Source organism: Podarcis pityusensis, assembly GCF_964106645.2.
Source record: "Podarcis pityusensis genome assembly, chromosome: 5".
In the NCBI taxonomy this organism is placed as follows: Eukaryota; Metazoa; Chordata; class Lepidosauria; order Squamata; family Lacertidae; genus Podarcis; species Podarcis pityusensis.
In genome coordinates this window covers 55113196-55130023 of record NC_138032.1, presented here as the reverse complement: position 1 = coordinate 55130023, position 16828 = coordinate 55113196, and the positions used below count along the sequence as shown (strand labels likewise).

At 40.4% G+C, this 16828-nt stretch overlaps 1 protein-coding gene across 1 annotated transcript; it reads right to left on the bottom strand.

Annotated features, from left to right (window-relative positions):
• Positions 1-1392: 1392 nt before the first annotated feature.
• Positions 1393-16672, bottom strand: ACADSB (acyl-CoA dehydrogenase short/branched chain). Its single transcript, XM_081005281.1, has 11 exons — positions 16508-16672; positions 13966-14125; positions 13459-13559; positions 12460-12666; positions 11531-11701; positions 9158-9283; positions 8556-8648; positions 6947-7036; positions 6168-6305; positions 5566-5665; positions 1393-4459 (listed from the first exon to the last, which is right to left on the bottom strand). The coding sequence occupies exons 1-11, from the start codon at positions 16550-16552 to the stop codon at positions 4389-4391; spliced, it is 1302 nt and encodes a 433-aa protein (XP_080861407.1). The 5' UTR covers positions 16553-16672; the 3' UTR covers positions 1393-4388.
• Between the last annotated feature and the right edge of the window lie 156 nt (positions 16673-16828).

Here is a 16828-nt window from a genome sequence, read left to right as displayed (position 1 = left end):
AGCACACTTCGTCTCTCCCCTTTCCAACCCTGGAAGAAAAAAAAGCCAGCTGTGTCCTAATGAAGAACTGAAGCCTAACAGTAAGAAAAGGCATAATGAATGAACACTTCACTACATAAAAAGTCAACTTGCTCTGGTGCCAAAGAGGACTTACTGTTAACCTTAAAAAAAGGGAAAGGAATACATTTAATTATTTCTACACTGGCAGGCTTTCTTGGCATACTTTTCCACATCTTTCCCCCTCCAGTATCTTTGATGTGACAGTGATTTAGGCATTTTTTTATTTAAAAAAAATTGGCCTGTATGGAAGAGCTCCTATGCCCTCTACTGTATAGATTTGGATATGTTCAGCCTGTTTACTGGTAGATGGATGTCCCTCTAGTGGCTGGCTTAAGAGGGGGATAAGGTAAGCAATCACACTCGAAACTAAAGTCAAGATTGACTCCAGTACATCATTCATGCTTATGCAATACCTTCTACAAACCATCCCATGAGGGGAAAACGTGGGAATGCTACATTCAAATAGGTTGCCGATGCAATTTGCCTCTGCTGCCCCATAAATAGACAACTTTAGGGTCAGAGGTGAGGAATGTATGCATCTGAAAATATTTTATTCCACGTACGTTGCTAGAGGCAATTTGCCACCCAATTTTGAAACCAACGTGGAACCAACTTAACAAGTCCAAAATGACAAAACTGCCGAAAGAACAATCCTAATGGATTTACTTTGTTATAATCATACATGCACCTGAGAAGAGTCAGCATTATTTGTGAATAAACAGGCCTTACAGAACCATCTAAATGCCATAGCCAAGTCCATTTCCATTATTATTGCTTAGCTTCTCATTCTGAACCAAGATCACAAATGCATCCTTGCTGTTCAGTTGGTTTAGTATGAAAACATTTGGTCTCTTGTGTTAACATTGGTCATAATCCTTTTTCTTGACTGTGACAGAGAGTAGAATATTTTTATTTTTATAAAAAGCTTTTGGGGTGCCTTTAAGGGTACCTTGATGCCAGAGAAAGAAAGAGTGAGCAGAGAAGAAACTAAGAGAATCCCATATGTGTGTTCTTGTCCAGGGGCAGAAAGCAATCTTGTATGAATTGTGCTTGCATTTGCAAAAACCTTCCAATGTCAGCCTATGAAAAAATTAGGAAAGCAAGAGATAGCAATGTGTGCCAGAGAAAAAAGAAGAGAGAGAGAGAGAGACAGTGAGGAAGGCATCTAGGCCTTACTTGTGCCACACAAGATCATTCTTCAAGTACTATCTCCATAGAATGTAGTTGTAGGGTAGATGGATAGACAGCACACACCACAGTCAGAAGACATTATCATATGCTTTGTTGATTGAGAAGAGGGTGTTACGTGTATGGCATTCATCAACCACAATCTTATTTTACAGTTTTATTCCACTTTCACTTAGTAGATGCATTTGCATTTAATCACTTTTATAGCCACTTTGTGGGGTGTACAATCATGGTAGAAGACATACAAAAATATTTGTAACAATGCACGCAGTAAGCGTGCCGTACAAAAATACTTCACCTTGGATGCTCTTTATACAAACTGTACCTTTAACTTGAAATACTCACCAAGGATTTTCCTTAATGTTTGGCTTAGAAGGAATCGGATTCCGATCAGCTGCATACAGCCCAAAGCAGATATAATAAACACACAGTTCAAAGTGATAAAAACTTGTATGCTAGATGCTTAATGCAAAAGCCATTTCAAAGTTAGGGTTGTAACATTCCCCCCCTGCTGAAAGTGGATTTCTGCTTTTTAAAAGCTGCCTCCTAGCTAGAATTTAAAGAAAGCTTTCCCAGGCATGAGTTGTTATGAGGAAAGTTGTGCCTGCTGAATCTCTAACTGACATGCAGATGTTAAAAGACCCAGAGCCCCTCAAGAAAAGAAAGAGGCGAATGCAGGTCCTGTAACAGGTATATAGCAAAGTATATTGAATCAAGTAGCTGGACAGTTTTCATGAGCAGCTTTGTACATTGTATAACTGGACTATGTGGCTATACTTATTCTTAACCCACAAAGGTAGCTCAAATGTAACAAAGACAAGCTTTCCATATTTTTTAATACAGCTAGATTGATTGAAGGCACAGTGGGGACCTTGTCATAGAAATGTTATAGCCAATTACTGCCAGCTTAAAGAGTAATGCTACCACTTATTACTGGGGCTGCAATGTTTTGTCAATCAGAATACTCCATCTGAAACATTTTAATAAATTTAAAAGATGGCTCTATTAAACTTGCAAATCTTTGCAATTATTTTTTTAATACAAGCATTCATTTAAAAAATAATACAGGCACTCCCAGGCTGCGGAGTGAAGGCACATGAGGCCACCACCATGTTGAAGCCAAGTAGGTCTGGGCTTGGCTGATGGCCTGGAAACCACATGGACTCCACCTTGGGTTCCATAAGAAAAGAAAGGTGGGAAATATATGAATCATCGAAGAGAGATCACATCTTCTGTAACACAGAGGATATGCCTCTTCTAAGATGGCAGAAACAACAAGAAATTCAACATGTGCCTGCTGGATTTCTGGTTTCTTCTTTTTTTTGGGAGGGTGCCTTTTAATGTGTTGTGCTTCTTCCAAAATGTGTGCATTACCTAACAACAAAGTAGGCTTCCTCCCCTTCCCTCCCCCAGTCATTCGCTCACTTCAGAACACTGTTTATTCTGCTCCAGGACTACTTCCGATTAAACCCAGCAGCTATCACAAGATCTGAGCATACAAGGAAATGCATTCGCCTTAACGTCCCCATGCATGATCTACAATTTAGCCTTAGCATTTTTGCAGCTCAGGCTGTGCTCTGCCGCTTGGACCCAGCAATGTTTCTTCCCCACATACACAACCAAATGCTTGCCCCCGACCCAATCTGATGGATGAACTAATATTAGTAACAGCAATATTTATTATAAGGGTGCTTTTCCAATGGCCATTTTCTTCCACTAATAGAATGGAAGGAAACGTGTGTGTGTGTGCAGTGGTACCTCGGTTTACAAACTTAATCCGTTTTGGAAGTCCGTTCTTAAACCGAAACCGTTCTTAAACTGAAACACGCTTTCCCTAATGAGGCCTCCCGCCGCCAGTGCCCTTCCACCATTCGGATTCCATTCTTAGACCGAGGTAAAGTTCTCAAACCGGGACATTCTGGATCTGTGGAGTTTGTAAACCAAATCATTCTTAAACCGGACTGTTCTTAAACCGAGGTACCACTGTATTCGGCACAAATAAAAAGAATGCAAGATCACCTTATTTGGGTACTCTTGTCTGCAACAGTTTCACCCAATGAGGTGTGGAAACAAGGTGATCACACTTTACATGTATGTGACTTTGGCACAAAAATTAAAAATTGCAGTCTAAAAGCCAGCAAAGACAAAGGGGTTTAAAGGAAGCTGATAAAAACCCCACTGACTTCAGTGGAACCAGCACCGCTTTCTCACTTAATCACTTGCAACCCTGCACAATTTTTCATGATACTGTAGTGCCACAGACACCAGAATCTTATCTTACCTTTTTATGTTCCAGTGAAGTAGTTCTAGGTAAATTCCTTTAAGTATTCTTCCTGCCCATACTCTTCATGGTATTAATGACAGAGTAGTGCCATGGAAATGAACACACTCCTGGACTCATTGCAATAGCCAAAATTAACAGGATTATTCAAAAGCAAATGTCTTACTTATTGCTGGCTCTGAGACCTGCATGCATTTTTACAGGATGCTCAGGATAAAGCATGAAGTACTAACTTTTAACCATCCTATAGGAAAGGCCCTGTATCAGTTAGTTCCTTAATCTCCATCTTCATCTCCATCAATCAAAGAGGTGGGTTATTTTGTCCATTATTATCCTATTTAGGCCATGTTTTCAAGCACCGACCACTGATACTTGTGTAGTTCACCGACATGTATGGGTTGTAGGGTATTCTTTTAGTGTAACTTCATTACAGCTCCCATGTGATCAGGGCCATCACACTTGTGTGAACAGAATTTCAGAGATTTCTTGGATAATTAGTTCTTTTCCACAGTTTATATATTTGTGTGATGGATCTTGATAAGCAGGTGCAAAAGTTCAAAGAGCCCACATGGTAAAGCAGAGAAGCCTTGATAGCCCAGAATCAACTGAAGTTATCCGTTCTACAAACCCCAACGTGTAGATACAAAAGAAGGTTGATTTTAACGCCCTGTATCATTATAGTTGGGAAAATTAGTTATTACGGTACATTACTGAAGTGTAACAGTCTAGTCACTTATGCTGCAGTCTTGTACCTATTTAAAATTACCACAATTTTTCTTATTTTGTCTTAGAAATTGGACATGAAGAAGTAGCCCGTGATTCACACCAGTACTGCAGCGGTAATTAAATCTCTTGATTTTCAGTATTCTTGAGCAATGCATTTTGCGATTGTGTTCAGCTGGATATTTGAAGTTCCTTCATATATGGTACCTGAAACAAACCATCAGGGTGGGGGAATAAATGAAGCAATAATATAAACAGTGATTTAAGCATGCTATGGTAAACATTAGATATGAGGCAAAGCTATATAATAGATGCAGAGTGAAAAAGGTCTGATAATACAGCCTCAAGTTCTACCGCTGGAGTATTTTTTGTTGTGATCAGTGCAGTATGTTAAACAATTTAGTAGAAACTTTGAATGTGGTGTGGTTTTATTACAAAGGAAGATGCAAGGGCAAGCTCACAAAAGTTATGGATTGACTCCAGAGGTGACCGTGTGCTTCCATTTGCAGAACAGGACTTTTGCTTCCTCTCCCCTTCTTCTGCAGCCACCCACACAATTGCTCTGAGGGACTGGGGGTCCCTCCAATTCAGATTTGGGAGGCACGTGGAGGCTGCAGGAGGGAGGAATAAGAAGCCCTGTTGTGCAAGCAGAAGTCTACTCACGAATGTTCAATTCCACCCTATAACTTGTATGTGTAAAGTAGGTATTGCTTTCATATCCTCTTGTACATATTTTAGTGGAGACAGTCCAGTATGGCAGGCTGCAGATCAGTGACTGATGAGACTGTGATATCCACACAGATTTGTACAGTCTAACATAGATAGGGCTGGTCATAATTTTGTTGAAGAAAGAACAATGCATTTCCTAACAGAAATTAGTCCCTATATCTTCCACATCCAGAGGCATGGGGCCTGCTTTTCACTCATGCAATTCTGAGCAGCTAAGGATTGGAAGAGAATAATATAGCCGCATGGTGGGGCAGGTAGCATGGATTTGCCTATGCAGCTGTATGCGAAGAGACTATCAGATCTACATTCTGGGTAACGAACAAACTAAGGTATCTAATCAGTTTGCCTGTAGGTAGCTGGGACAGTGAAGAGGGTTAGGAACCTGGTGTGGCTAAGATTGTAGATCAAAACTTGACAAACAATCAGACTTCCAGATTCTTATAGACTTGCCGCTCAATATCCATATCAGGAGATGGAGAATGGCAAATGCGCTTTGTTGATAACTTTCTGATCATTCAAACAAACTGGATAAAAATGCTACGTTTTCATTTTCAGCAGATGATCTCTAAGAAACTGCTACTTACCGATCTTGCAATCCCTGTAATATTTCTCAATAGGATAATCTTTTGTGAAGCCAACTCCGCCCATCCATTCAATACATTTACTTGTTGTTAGAGTAGCAACCTGCAAAAAACACATGAAGCATGCTGTGACTTTTGCTCAATTCAAATCAATACTGAACTATCCTCACCGTGAGAATACTGATATCATGTTGGTGCCTTCACTGTACTCTGTTTGTCAAGCCTATTCAGACATGTAGAATGTTTTAATCCGGTATTTGACTTATTGCTGATTTTAATCATTTTTAAAATGTTTAAAATGCTGTTTTTAATGGGTGATTTTCTTGTTTCATTCTTTCAGTAAGCCACTTTGAGGTTGCATTACAATCAAGCAATATATATATATATATATATATATATATATATATTGTTCTAAATTGTGTATATGGTTGTTTTATATAGGCAAATGTTTTAATTGTATTGATAAGGAATTGTTCCATATATGCTTTTATTGCAAATTGCTTCAGGATGTCTCATGATAAGCTACCTGTAATAATATAAAGCTACAGTTCAGTTATGTTTCATTTAAAAAGAAAAGGCAAAAAAGAACCTCAAATACAGCTTACCTCTGCTGCATAATACTTGGCCATGCTTGACTCTTTTATGAATGGTCTTCCGCTTTCTGCAAGTCGAGCTGCATTGTAGGTTAACAATCTTGCAGCTTCTATCTGTACAGCCACTTGCGCAATCTGATGTTGCATTCCCTTGAAAGAAACAAGTTCCATGTAAAACTAAACTTGAAAGAGAAAATCATCCTCCCTTCCCCAGCTGCCAAATATAATGCTCAGTTCCTGATCCTATGAGTGACTGATATAGCAATTATTTGTTTGTTTACTCAAGTGTAAATAGAACTGTATTCATTTCCAGGTAAGAAATGAAGTCTAAAGTGCCAAAAGACCAAGCCAAAAACAACCAAAAAAGCAAGGGGAAATCATTACTATAATTACCGTTTTATAAACACATCCTATGGCAACAACAGTGAAATATAATAATGCAAATATTACAGTGGTTAACCAAATTGTAGCTTGAATGACAAATTACAAATGAACTTTTAAACAATTCTACCACGATGCAAGAAATAACTGCATCACGGTAGAATTGTGTAAAAATTCGTAGCTGAAGGAGTTCTCACTCAAGTTATAGAAAGTTCTGCCACACAGATAGTCAGAAAGGTATTACTACTTAAAATGTTTTCTTCATATTTACTCACAGGTAATCCTTAAAAAAAAATGTGGCAGCAGTTAAGAAGTTATAATACTGTGGCCTACAAAATAGCAGCTGTGATAAGCATTTCTTTTTTCCTTTTTGTTTTTAGACCCATTTTACAGAATGCACTCATCGCTACCTGAAAATCAAATGTGCTTTTTCCAAATTGGGACCTTTCCTTTGTATATGGGATGGTGTGGTCAAAACATCCTTGTGCTAATCCCAACATCTGTGAATGAACAACAACAAAAAACAAATGTTACTAATGTGGTTAGAAAAGTGTCACAGTCCTCTTTAAAAGGGCAAGACAAGCTTTGTGACAATTGCCAGGAGTGATTGGAGAGATTTTGTATTCCAAAAAGACTAACCCCCCCCCCCCCCCAGCAAACTTAGTTATATGCAGAATTCAAAAGGCAGTGAAAGAAGCTAGAAGTCGGGTATTTCTAAGAGCATCTCACCATCACTTACATTTTATTCATTTAATTTTCAATGCCCCATCACACAGCATAATAATACCTAGTCAGTCGCCAGCAGTCCATTTCACTGCTTAATATGGAAAGTGATAATCTAACAACATTAATGTGTAATGCCTTGATAAGGTTACTTACTTATTAATACTGTTCTCCTAAACTTAATAGCTCAGGGTGGGCTTTTTTTTCATAATATGCTGATTAAATTCTAAATTAAAACCAGGTTTTTAATGGGGGCGGGGAGAGGAAGGGAACCTGGGTTTTTGCTCATGACATCTCTCTTTACTTCAAGATGTTGGAACATAGTATTTCGTTAAGATACTCTTGGTGTGAGTGGCGAAGGGAGGCTTCTAAAAAAGGAGACTGAAACCTAGTCACTGTGGCTAAAATTCAAAGAACTATACAACTACTTCCATGTGCCCAAGGACACATAGAAGAGCAGCCCTCATTACAAAGCATTTCTGAAACCCAAGGGGCTATTCAAAAGCAGCTTGTGATATCACATGGAAACCTCTTGTTCAAAGAAAAAAAAGGCATCCCATTGGGCATGCCCAATAATTGTTGGGTCCGAGCCTGTGTGCTTAAAGAATGTTAAGCCGTGATGTGGTGCACTTTACAGTGGTACCTCGGGTTACGTACTCAATTCGTTCTGGAGGTCCGTTCTTAGCCTGAAACTCTTCTTAACCTGAAGCACCACTTTAGCTAATGAGGCCTCCTGCTGCTGCCGCTGCGTGATTTCTGTTCTCATCCTGAAGCAAAATTCTTAACCCGAGGTACTATTTCTGGGTTAGCAGAGTCTGTAACCTGAAGTGTCTGTAACCTGAGGTACCACTGTATTTCTCCAAGAGAAAGGAAAGACTGGGAGCGTGTAGGTAGGGAATTATGCAATCCAGCAGCCAGCTCCTAATCTCTTTAACAACAGTTGTGGAAGACTCTTTAGCCATATTCAGTCTTTCAAACCCTCACATGATTACAGCTGGGTGAAGGGGAAGCGTGTGACCCCACGTTCTCTGCCACGTTCTGAAGGGCCCAGCCCTGCTGCAAATCATATAATGGGGGAGGGAGTAATAGTTTTTAAGTATACACACCTTCAGCCACAGTGTCTGGACAGTGGTGGCTCTCCTGATTCAGGTAATTGTAACTTGATGACACTTGAAAGGACTTTTGTTACAATTCTGCAACATCCTTTTTGAGATCAGGACTGGTGGGGGGCAGTCAAAACTGTATACACTCTGCGTTACGTCTGCACTGGACCTAAGTAATTATAGCCATACTTACCTGTGCAGCTATTCCTATTCTTCCCGTATTGAGCATTCCAATGGCATACTTATAGCCCTGCCCAACCTGCCCAAGCACGTTGGTCACAGGAACCTGAGGAATTAAGCAAAATCAATTAATTGCTAGTAGCCCTTTACTTCCATCTCCACATTTATTTATTTAAAAAATATAGACCTTTTGAACATAAATGCTTCCCAAGGAGGTTTACAAAAACGCACACAGACAAAGCAACAAACCACAATACGACTTTGAAACCATCAACCTCACTACGCTGCTTCCATACAACTGCAGAGCCAAACGTGTATTTTACATTCAGTTATGAGGAACATAAAAAAGCAAACTACTGTATGGCTTTTGGTTGACAAAAATTTTGTAAATTTGGGTCAATCATAAATCAACAGATTGCGTTCGTCTGTGATTCAAATCTAAATTTGCTATATTTCTAAATGTTTTTTTTTAAGCCAACCTCCTGTGAGTATTGCACCATTCATCTTCCAAACTCATGCTAATTTATGCAACTGCATCCCACTGAGCTGCTTGTACTGAGCTACAGTATTGCAACAACTTAGCCAAATTCCACAGCTTTGAAATGACTACTGCACCTTCACATTTTCAAATGTTACAGGACATGTAGATGTGGCTCTGATTCCCAGTTTATCCTCCTTCTTTCCTACATGTAGGCCCTCTGTATTACGGTCTACTATGAAACAGGTAATTCCTTTATAGCCCTAGGAAGGAAAGACATACGGAAAATTAACTGTGCTGATAATAAGGATGGGGTAGAAATTCAATTCAGTTCACATTAAAAGCAGATATACCTAATTCACACATTCTGAAAATGCAGCAATCCTTTGAAATCTGCACTGCTCTGATTTTTGCAGGACAGTTTTCCAACCAAGTAATGTAAGGTTAAGATTGCATGAAAATGCATATATCAGTAAAAAAAATAGAACACAAAACTCATTATATTAGGCGGTGTTCCATACAAAAAAAGGTGTAATGAAATAAAATACTAGCGCATGTTTGTGAGTACCTTTTAAAAAGGATTAGGAAACTTATGTAGAACTGTGGAGAATCCAACTTAATACTGGAAAAATGAGAAGCTGCGAGAAACCAGAATTCACCCTCCTAGCTTGGGGTTGGATTCCAGTCAAGGCTGCCCAGTCTTTCCTTTTCAATATGCCATTTAAGTGAAGATCTTTATCCCAATCTGTGTCTGTATTAGATCTGAAATTATTTCTATTTACAGATTGAGTTTTATACATGGATTTGTTTTTATTGTAAATACTTTTAACTGTGAAATTGACTGCAGTGGTACCTTGGTTGTCAAACGTAATCCGTTCCAGGAGTCTGTTCGACTCTCAAAACCGTTCAAAAAACAAGGCAGTTTCTGATTGGCTGCAGGAACTTCCTGCACTCAAGCAGAAGCCGCGTCAGACGTTCAGCATCCAAAAAACGTTCGCAAACCAGAACGCTTACTTCTGGGTTTGCAGTGTTCGGGAGCTGATTTGTTCGGAAGCCAAACAGTTCTAGTACCAAGGTACCACTGTATATAAATAAATGTTCTGGATTGCTGGTTGTGCAATATAGTGCCTAATAATGAACAGTGCAAAACTGTACAACAACTGTGTAACTACCTTTCTTTGTCTGACTGCATCCTTTACCATCCCATCTTATCCCTGGTCTGCCATTTGTTCCTCTGCGTTTTGTGGAATCCAGTGTGCCCACCAGCTGAAAGCGCCTGCACCTGGAAATGCCCTCAAGCGCCATTTCTGCAATGCAACAATGCCACCCATTCTAATGCCTCTGAATTCCATGTTGCTCTCAACTAACAGATTTTTATTTTAGTTCATGTGTGTATGCTGCTGTTCCTCTCCCCACCCCCCCAAAAATGAAAATCAAGGTAGCTAATAATATACCAAAATGAATAAAAAATATCATCCTGGAAATTCCTAGAGGATGAATGTTTCAAAAAGTAAGTTACTAACAATTAATGGAAAATTCTGTTACAGCAACCCCTAAGCAGGCGCACATATAAAGTAGCAACCATGCAAGATACCAAGAGCTTGAGCACTAACACGTAATTGCATGCTATGTATTAAGCATATAGTGGACCCTCTGTATACGAGTGCAATTCGTTCCAGGGGTCCATCCGTACCCCGAAAAATCCGCAAGTAGAGGAGCCGCTTCTGCGCTTCCTGGCTTGCCACGCTCGCAACCCGAATGTTACGTTACCCAAAGATAACGTAACCCAAGGGTCCACTGTAACATGTGATTTGTCCTTTGTCACTCACTAGTAAAAGGTAAAAAGGTAAAGGACCCCTGGACAGTTAAGTACAGGCAAAGGGGACTATGGGGTTGCGGTGCTCATCTCGCTTTATTGGCCGAGAGAGCCGGCATTTGTCCACAGACAGCTTTCCGGGTCATGTGGCCAGCATGACTAAACTGATTCTGGTGCAACGGAACACCGTGACAGAAACCAGAGCACACAGAAACACCATTTACCTTCCCGTACCTATTTATCTACTTTCACTGGTGCGCTTTCGAACTGCTAGGTTGGCCGGGCAACGGAAGCTCACCCTGTTGTGGGGATTTGAACCACTGACCTTCTAATCGGCAAGCCCAAGAGGCTGTGGTTTAGACCACAGGGCCACCCGCACCTTTACCTTTTTACTCACTAGTATGGATACTCCAGACAGGGCTTCTCAGATGCAAATAGGATAAGAAAAACACCAGGGCAGGCAGGAGGGATTGGGGGGCAAAGGGAGAGAAAGAGAGATCAAGGTTCCTAACTCTGCTCTTCTGCTGTTTTTAGCAAATTTCCAAAGCAACAGAAGAAATTCCATAAGTTGAGGATACAGGAAGAAAAAGGAAGACTGCCAGTATAAGCAAAGTACAAGTCTAGTTTATACCTTGTAATTAATCTTGATGCGATGCCTTAGTAAAATCAAGCAATAACTGTTTTAGCTACTTACTGCGGAAGGGTTGGCATTTGCCATCACCAAAAACACTCCTGCATGCTCAGCAAAGCTAATCCACATCTTTGACCCACTGATGATATAGTAGTCCCCCTTCTTTTCAGCACGAGTCTTCAAGGAAAACGCATCACTGCCAGAACCAGGCTCTGAAAGGCAGAAGCTGCCCATCTATCATTTTAAAATAAAGTCAAGTCACTAGATATATTCACTCTGCAAACACTTTGAGAACATAGGTACAGCAAGGTAATCAAATAAGAAAGGATTTTTTTTTCAACCAGTGGCATATTTAATCCACAAGACAAGTAAATCCAAGTATTTACACAATATAGTCTCTCAAACATTTTCGCACCACTCCAACTGAAAAAACACCCAACACTTTCTTGGTTGGCACTGGTTGGAAAACAAAGAAGGGCTGTTACTACTTATTGTTTCAATCAGAGCAAATGGTTTCCTAGAATTCCACAATCTCATTCATCCTGAACATAGCAGTGCTATGGAGGAAAGGGGGAACAGCTGCTGCAATAACAGGGACACTGTTATGCTGTGCATTGGCAGTGAGAAATATACAAAAAGCTCTGCCACAGGCCAGTTTAGTGGCCTCTTTAAGGGTGATGAAAATCAACAGTTTAACTCCAAAATCTTTGAATGATTTGGCTGTAAAAATCTCTTTTACCCAACCGAAGACTCACAGGAGTCAATGAGACACGATTATGCCTAAACTCAACTGGTTTAGTATAACTAGGGCTAGGCTGTGGATGGAGCTCTTAGGCTGCAGTCCTATGCAAGCTTACTTGAGAGCAAGCTTCAATAAATTGGTGGCACTTACTCCTAAATAAATCTATGGTACATAGGTTTCTGCAGTTCGTTCCTTAAGGTGGAAATTCTAATATGCATATTTAACTTATGTGCCAATATACTTCACCTACCATGTCTTTCGCCAGTCTAGGCAAATAGGTTTGCTTTTGTTCTTCTGTGCCATACGTCGTAAACAATTTATTGGTTAAGGTATTCTGGAGTTCACACATAAGCGATACTGATGGATCAACCTTGGCCAACTCCTCAACCACCAGAATAGTGGAAAAAAAGGAAAATCCAGTTCCTCCATATTTGGGATCAAGATCAATACCCATCAACTGAAAAAGAAAGAACAAGCTGTTGTTAGAATTCTGACTTCTACTCAACTTCCATAATCTTTGCTAGAAAAAAGAGCTGTTGGGGTGGTATTCTGCTAAGTTTCACCCAGAGAAGGCCCAATGAATTTAACGAACATGACTCATTTCACTTAGTTTCAATGGGTCTACTCTGAGTAAAATTTAGCTGAATACCATTCATTGATTCCGAAAGGAATTTTCATGTGTACCTTCCTATAATCACAGCCTCCCACTGAACTCTAAGGATATGTTCACAAGATTTGGCTATCAGCATGCTCAAGTTTGAGATCCAATACTGTGATCCTACAGATTTGTTTGTGCTGTTGTACTCCTGAATCAGCAAATTTTAGAATCAGAGTGGCATAATACTAAAACATTATTGTTACTTGTGCCTCTTATTTAACTAAAGAGTAATCAAAATACCCCAAAGTGCAATCCTAGCCATGTCCACTCAGAAGCAACTCCTTTTGAATTGATTTGGGCTTGCTCCCATGTAAGTGGGGTCAGGATGCAACCTTAGTCACCAAATGTTTTCCCCTGAAATCTACCTCCAGTGAAACTACTGCATAAACTTTCTATCTGCTAAGAAGAAGAAGAAAAGCTACAAATATTTACAGAAAAACGGAATGAAAGCTAGCAGTCAGCCCTGTGACCATTTTTCAATTATATCATTCATCCTTTTGCTTATTGTGTTACAAATGTATACGTATAGTACTCAGTGTGCAAAGGGTAGAAGCTACATACTGCATTAAAAACACCAAAATATGTACAAACCCCTTGTTCAAATAGCCCTTGTACAATAGAATCGTCCATTTTTGCATCAGCATCCATTTTCTGTACCAATGGTAGAACTCGCTCATGAGCAAACTTTTTCACTATAAGGAAGAAAAGATATAAAGAATCTCATTGTTAGCCTTAAGTTGCAGTGAAGCCAGAAATTTAACAGATATAAAATTCACAAATGTAAGTTAGATAGCACTAGTGGCTACAGTTAGATTTAGGTCTTTTGATTTAAGTTTACCATAGTGGAGTGGGGGAAAGGTAACAGTATTTATCCACTCTGTAACAGAGAATTGTGTACATAGACTTAAACTGACATTTAATTCTTCAAAACATCAATTTTTGAAAATGAGCTAACAATTTATGGTTGGGGGTGAATTTCTTGCTTACAGAAGTGATTCGTTCTCTTCAGTGCATTATTATAAATCACATGCCATGTAGAAAATAATTGATTTAGTGATGGCAGACTTCGCCCATAGAGATAGAATTCAAATACATTACCCATTTCTTTGATCATGATCTCCTCTTCTGTAAATGTCTGAAGTGGAGCACAAGTTACTCCCTCACTGGTTAGGTTTGGTAAAGCCTCAGATTTGGAAGATTTAAAGAATCTGGGTTGCCTCATGCAAAAGTTTATGCATGGAAGCATATTCCATCTCAGCTGCGGATAAAACATATTTTAAGAAGGAGAGAACAATACCACTAGAGAAAATAATCTTAGCCTGAAACTACAAATAAGATATCTCCATGAAATCTCAGAGAGCAAGGGCAGACTCAGACCAAAGTGACTAATGAGGACATCATCACTAGACTTGGGTTGCGAACAAGGATGGATATTATAACTTGGATTACTGGAGAAAGAAACTGCTCCCAAGTGAACAAAAGTGTCCTACAAGACACTTCAGAATATAAACAGGATGAAAGTCAGCCCTATATCAGGAATAGTGCCCTCCGGAAGTTGTGGGTTCCTATTCCCATCAGCCCCAACTAGCAAAGCCACAATCAGGGGGGATGGGAATGTGGAATAAAGTATCTGGACTGCACCATGTTGGCTACCCCTGCAATACAGTATGCCCTTGACTTATGTGGGGGTTGCTACAGGTGTTGTGGAAGTTGTCTCTGTCGATCATGTTAGATCTTTTGAGTCACACATACAGGTTATCATTTGATTCGCTTTAGTAATCAACTGATGAGCATGCACATGAACAACTTCAAGATCTTATATGATGAAACAACATTTGCATAGTCCAAGACTGTAAATTCTGATTTTCATTCTTTGTTTTAAGCAATCTTATTTCTCTGGCTTTGTTGCTGAGAACACAAGTAAGACCGCTCCCTCCCCAATGTTAAGAACACTTAGGAGAGACACCTTTCAACAGAAATCTGTTTAGGATTATCGTGCAACAATCCTTTGACTTGCTTATATCTAACAGCATATGTGCTTAAATTTAACATTGAAACAGACCAAACTTAATTTCAGGCAGAACAGACTGAAAAGTAATTTCCATTATGTTAAGGTAACTTCAGCCTTTTTGAAAAAACTAGATTATAAAGAATCTACATAGATTCTTGTTTAGCTGCTCTGTAAAGTGATGGTGCTATATAAAACTACAATAACTATAATATAAAAGGGCTTAGTACTGGAGCCTAGTGGCCTGATTTATGTTGTTAGGTCCTATGCAGATTTAAACACATTGGATACATTTAGATTCAATGCAAATGGTTTATTTAACTGTGGCTTGCTTATACATGCAAACCTGTTTCGGTGGGCTTAGATATGGGCTAAGTACACAGGATTGGGTTTTAAGTTGCAAGTCAACCCACCTTCACATTAAACAAATTCTTGCTGACAGGCAAGTAGACCAAGATTGCTCTCACTTTATAAAAAGAGGCAACTCCCTGTTATGCTCTCTTCCACTATAAAAATTTACAATGGGCAATATACAGGAACATTTGCAAATAACTCCTGAATTATGTAGAAAGTTCACACTCTAGGGTTAGGCCCTTGAAAGGGGTTGGCACACATAAAATAAGTATACTGAAGTATTCTACAGCAATCTTTTCAAAAATACTGAAATATGGGTTACCAAGTTCTCTTGTTCATTCCTACAATAAAGGACCAACATGAATGAAGTTTTATTTCCTAAGTCAATCTTGAACAGCTAGTAGTGTTGAACTTAGTAGCTTTATAGTAGTTCCCTCTTTAGTTGGCAATGTGTATTAATTTTCTTCAGAAGGTGGTAAGCCAGGCCTGATGCACCTACTAGGGGGGCATCCTGCTTATTCTACACTTCTATCTCATAGTGCTGCCCTGATGATCACTGAAATGCTTACACCCAGCTTTGCAGCAGAGTTATATGCATTTTCATTCAGAAGTCAGTGTTCAGTGGAGCTGAAACCTTGATGTTTAGAACTGTTGCGTTAGGCTTATTATTATTACTGGCACATCTTGACAAAGGGTATGCAAATTTAGCCTACTCCACAGAGTGAAAAGGGGTGTGGGATGAAGGAGAGATCACCTCATGGCTCCCCTGCGCACAAACACACCCTTTATCCATTTCTAGAGAGAGAGTGAGAGGTGCCAGAATTCAGCAGCAGCTGGAAATCCCGTTCTCCGATCTGGCAACTGTGCCTCCTAAATCCCAAAACGCATGGAGACCGTATGCCCCCACGCCCTCTAGTCCAAGTAGAGTTTAACCACCTTTTCCCGTGCATCCTCCTGAAATTCAACAACGGAAGCTTTCTCCGTGGCTGGATCTGTGCTTGGACACAGCTCACCTGTACAGGTGAGGTTTACAAAGGACTCTCCCTCTTACCAGGGGCCAGACTACCTTGCACATCTGGACTACGTTCCTCTTCTCGCACTGGCTTCCCGACGCTTTTTGACTCGAGATGCCCGGATTCTAACCTGCGACCATCTGCTTGCAAAGCAGCCGATCCACCCGCCCACCTGCAGCCTCCACCTGCCACCTGCGTCCTGGATCTGAAAACAGCCCCCCCGCCGCCCCGAGTTGAGCCCCTGGAAAACAACAGCGACATTTACCTTCCCGCAGCGCCTGAGCGAAGACAGAGCCCCTGCCGCCGCCATCCCTTCTGCCGCAGCAGCTTCTCCCCCCGAAGGCCGAGCGGACACCGAACTTGCTGGAGGAACCCAAAGAGGGACCTTCTGCCCACCTTTACGGAAAGCCTGCCGCGCAATGCACTTCTGGTTCCCAATGGAACCCTCCTCCTCTTCCTCCTGAGGGGCGGGAGTGTTTAGAAGCGCAACGACTCTCGTTCCCCAACTCCCCGCCCCCGCTAAGGAGCAGCGTCGCTTTGATTTTTACAGGCGTTTGCGCATCCCCTTCGTTCTCGCCCCCGCACA

Coding starts and splice junctions, on each gene's coding strand:
- ACADSB (XM_081005281.1), bottom strand. CDS start 16,552: ATGGCGGCGGCAGGGGCTCTGTCTTCGCTCAGGCGCTGCGGGAAG. Junction 12,667..13,458: donor AAGGGCTATTTGAACAAGGG/GTTTGTACATAT, acceptor TTTCTTTTTCAG/TTGATGGGTATTGATCTTGA. Junction 11,702..12,459: donor CTAGACTGGCGAAAGACATG/GTAGGTGAAGTA, acceptor TTAAAATGATAG/ATGGGCAGCTTCTGCCTTTC.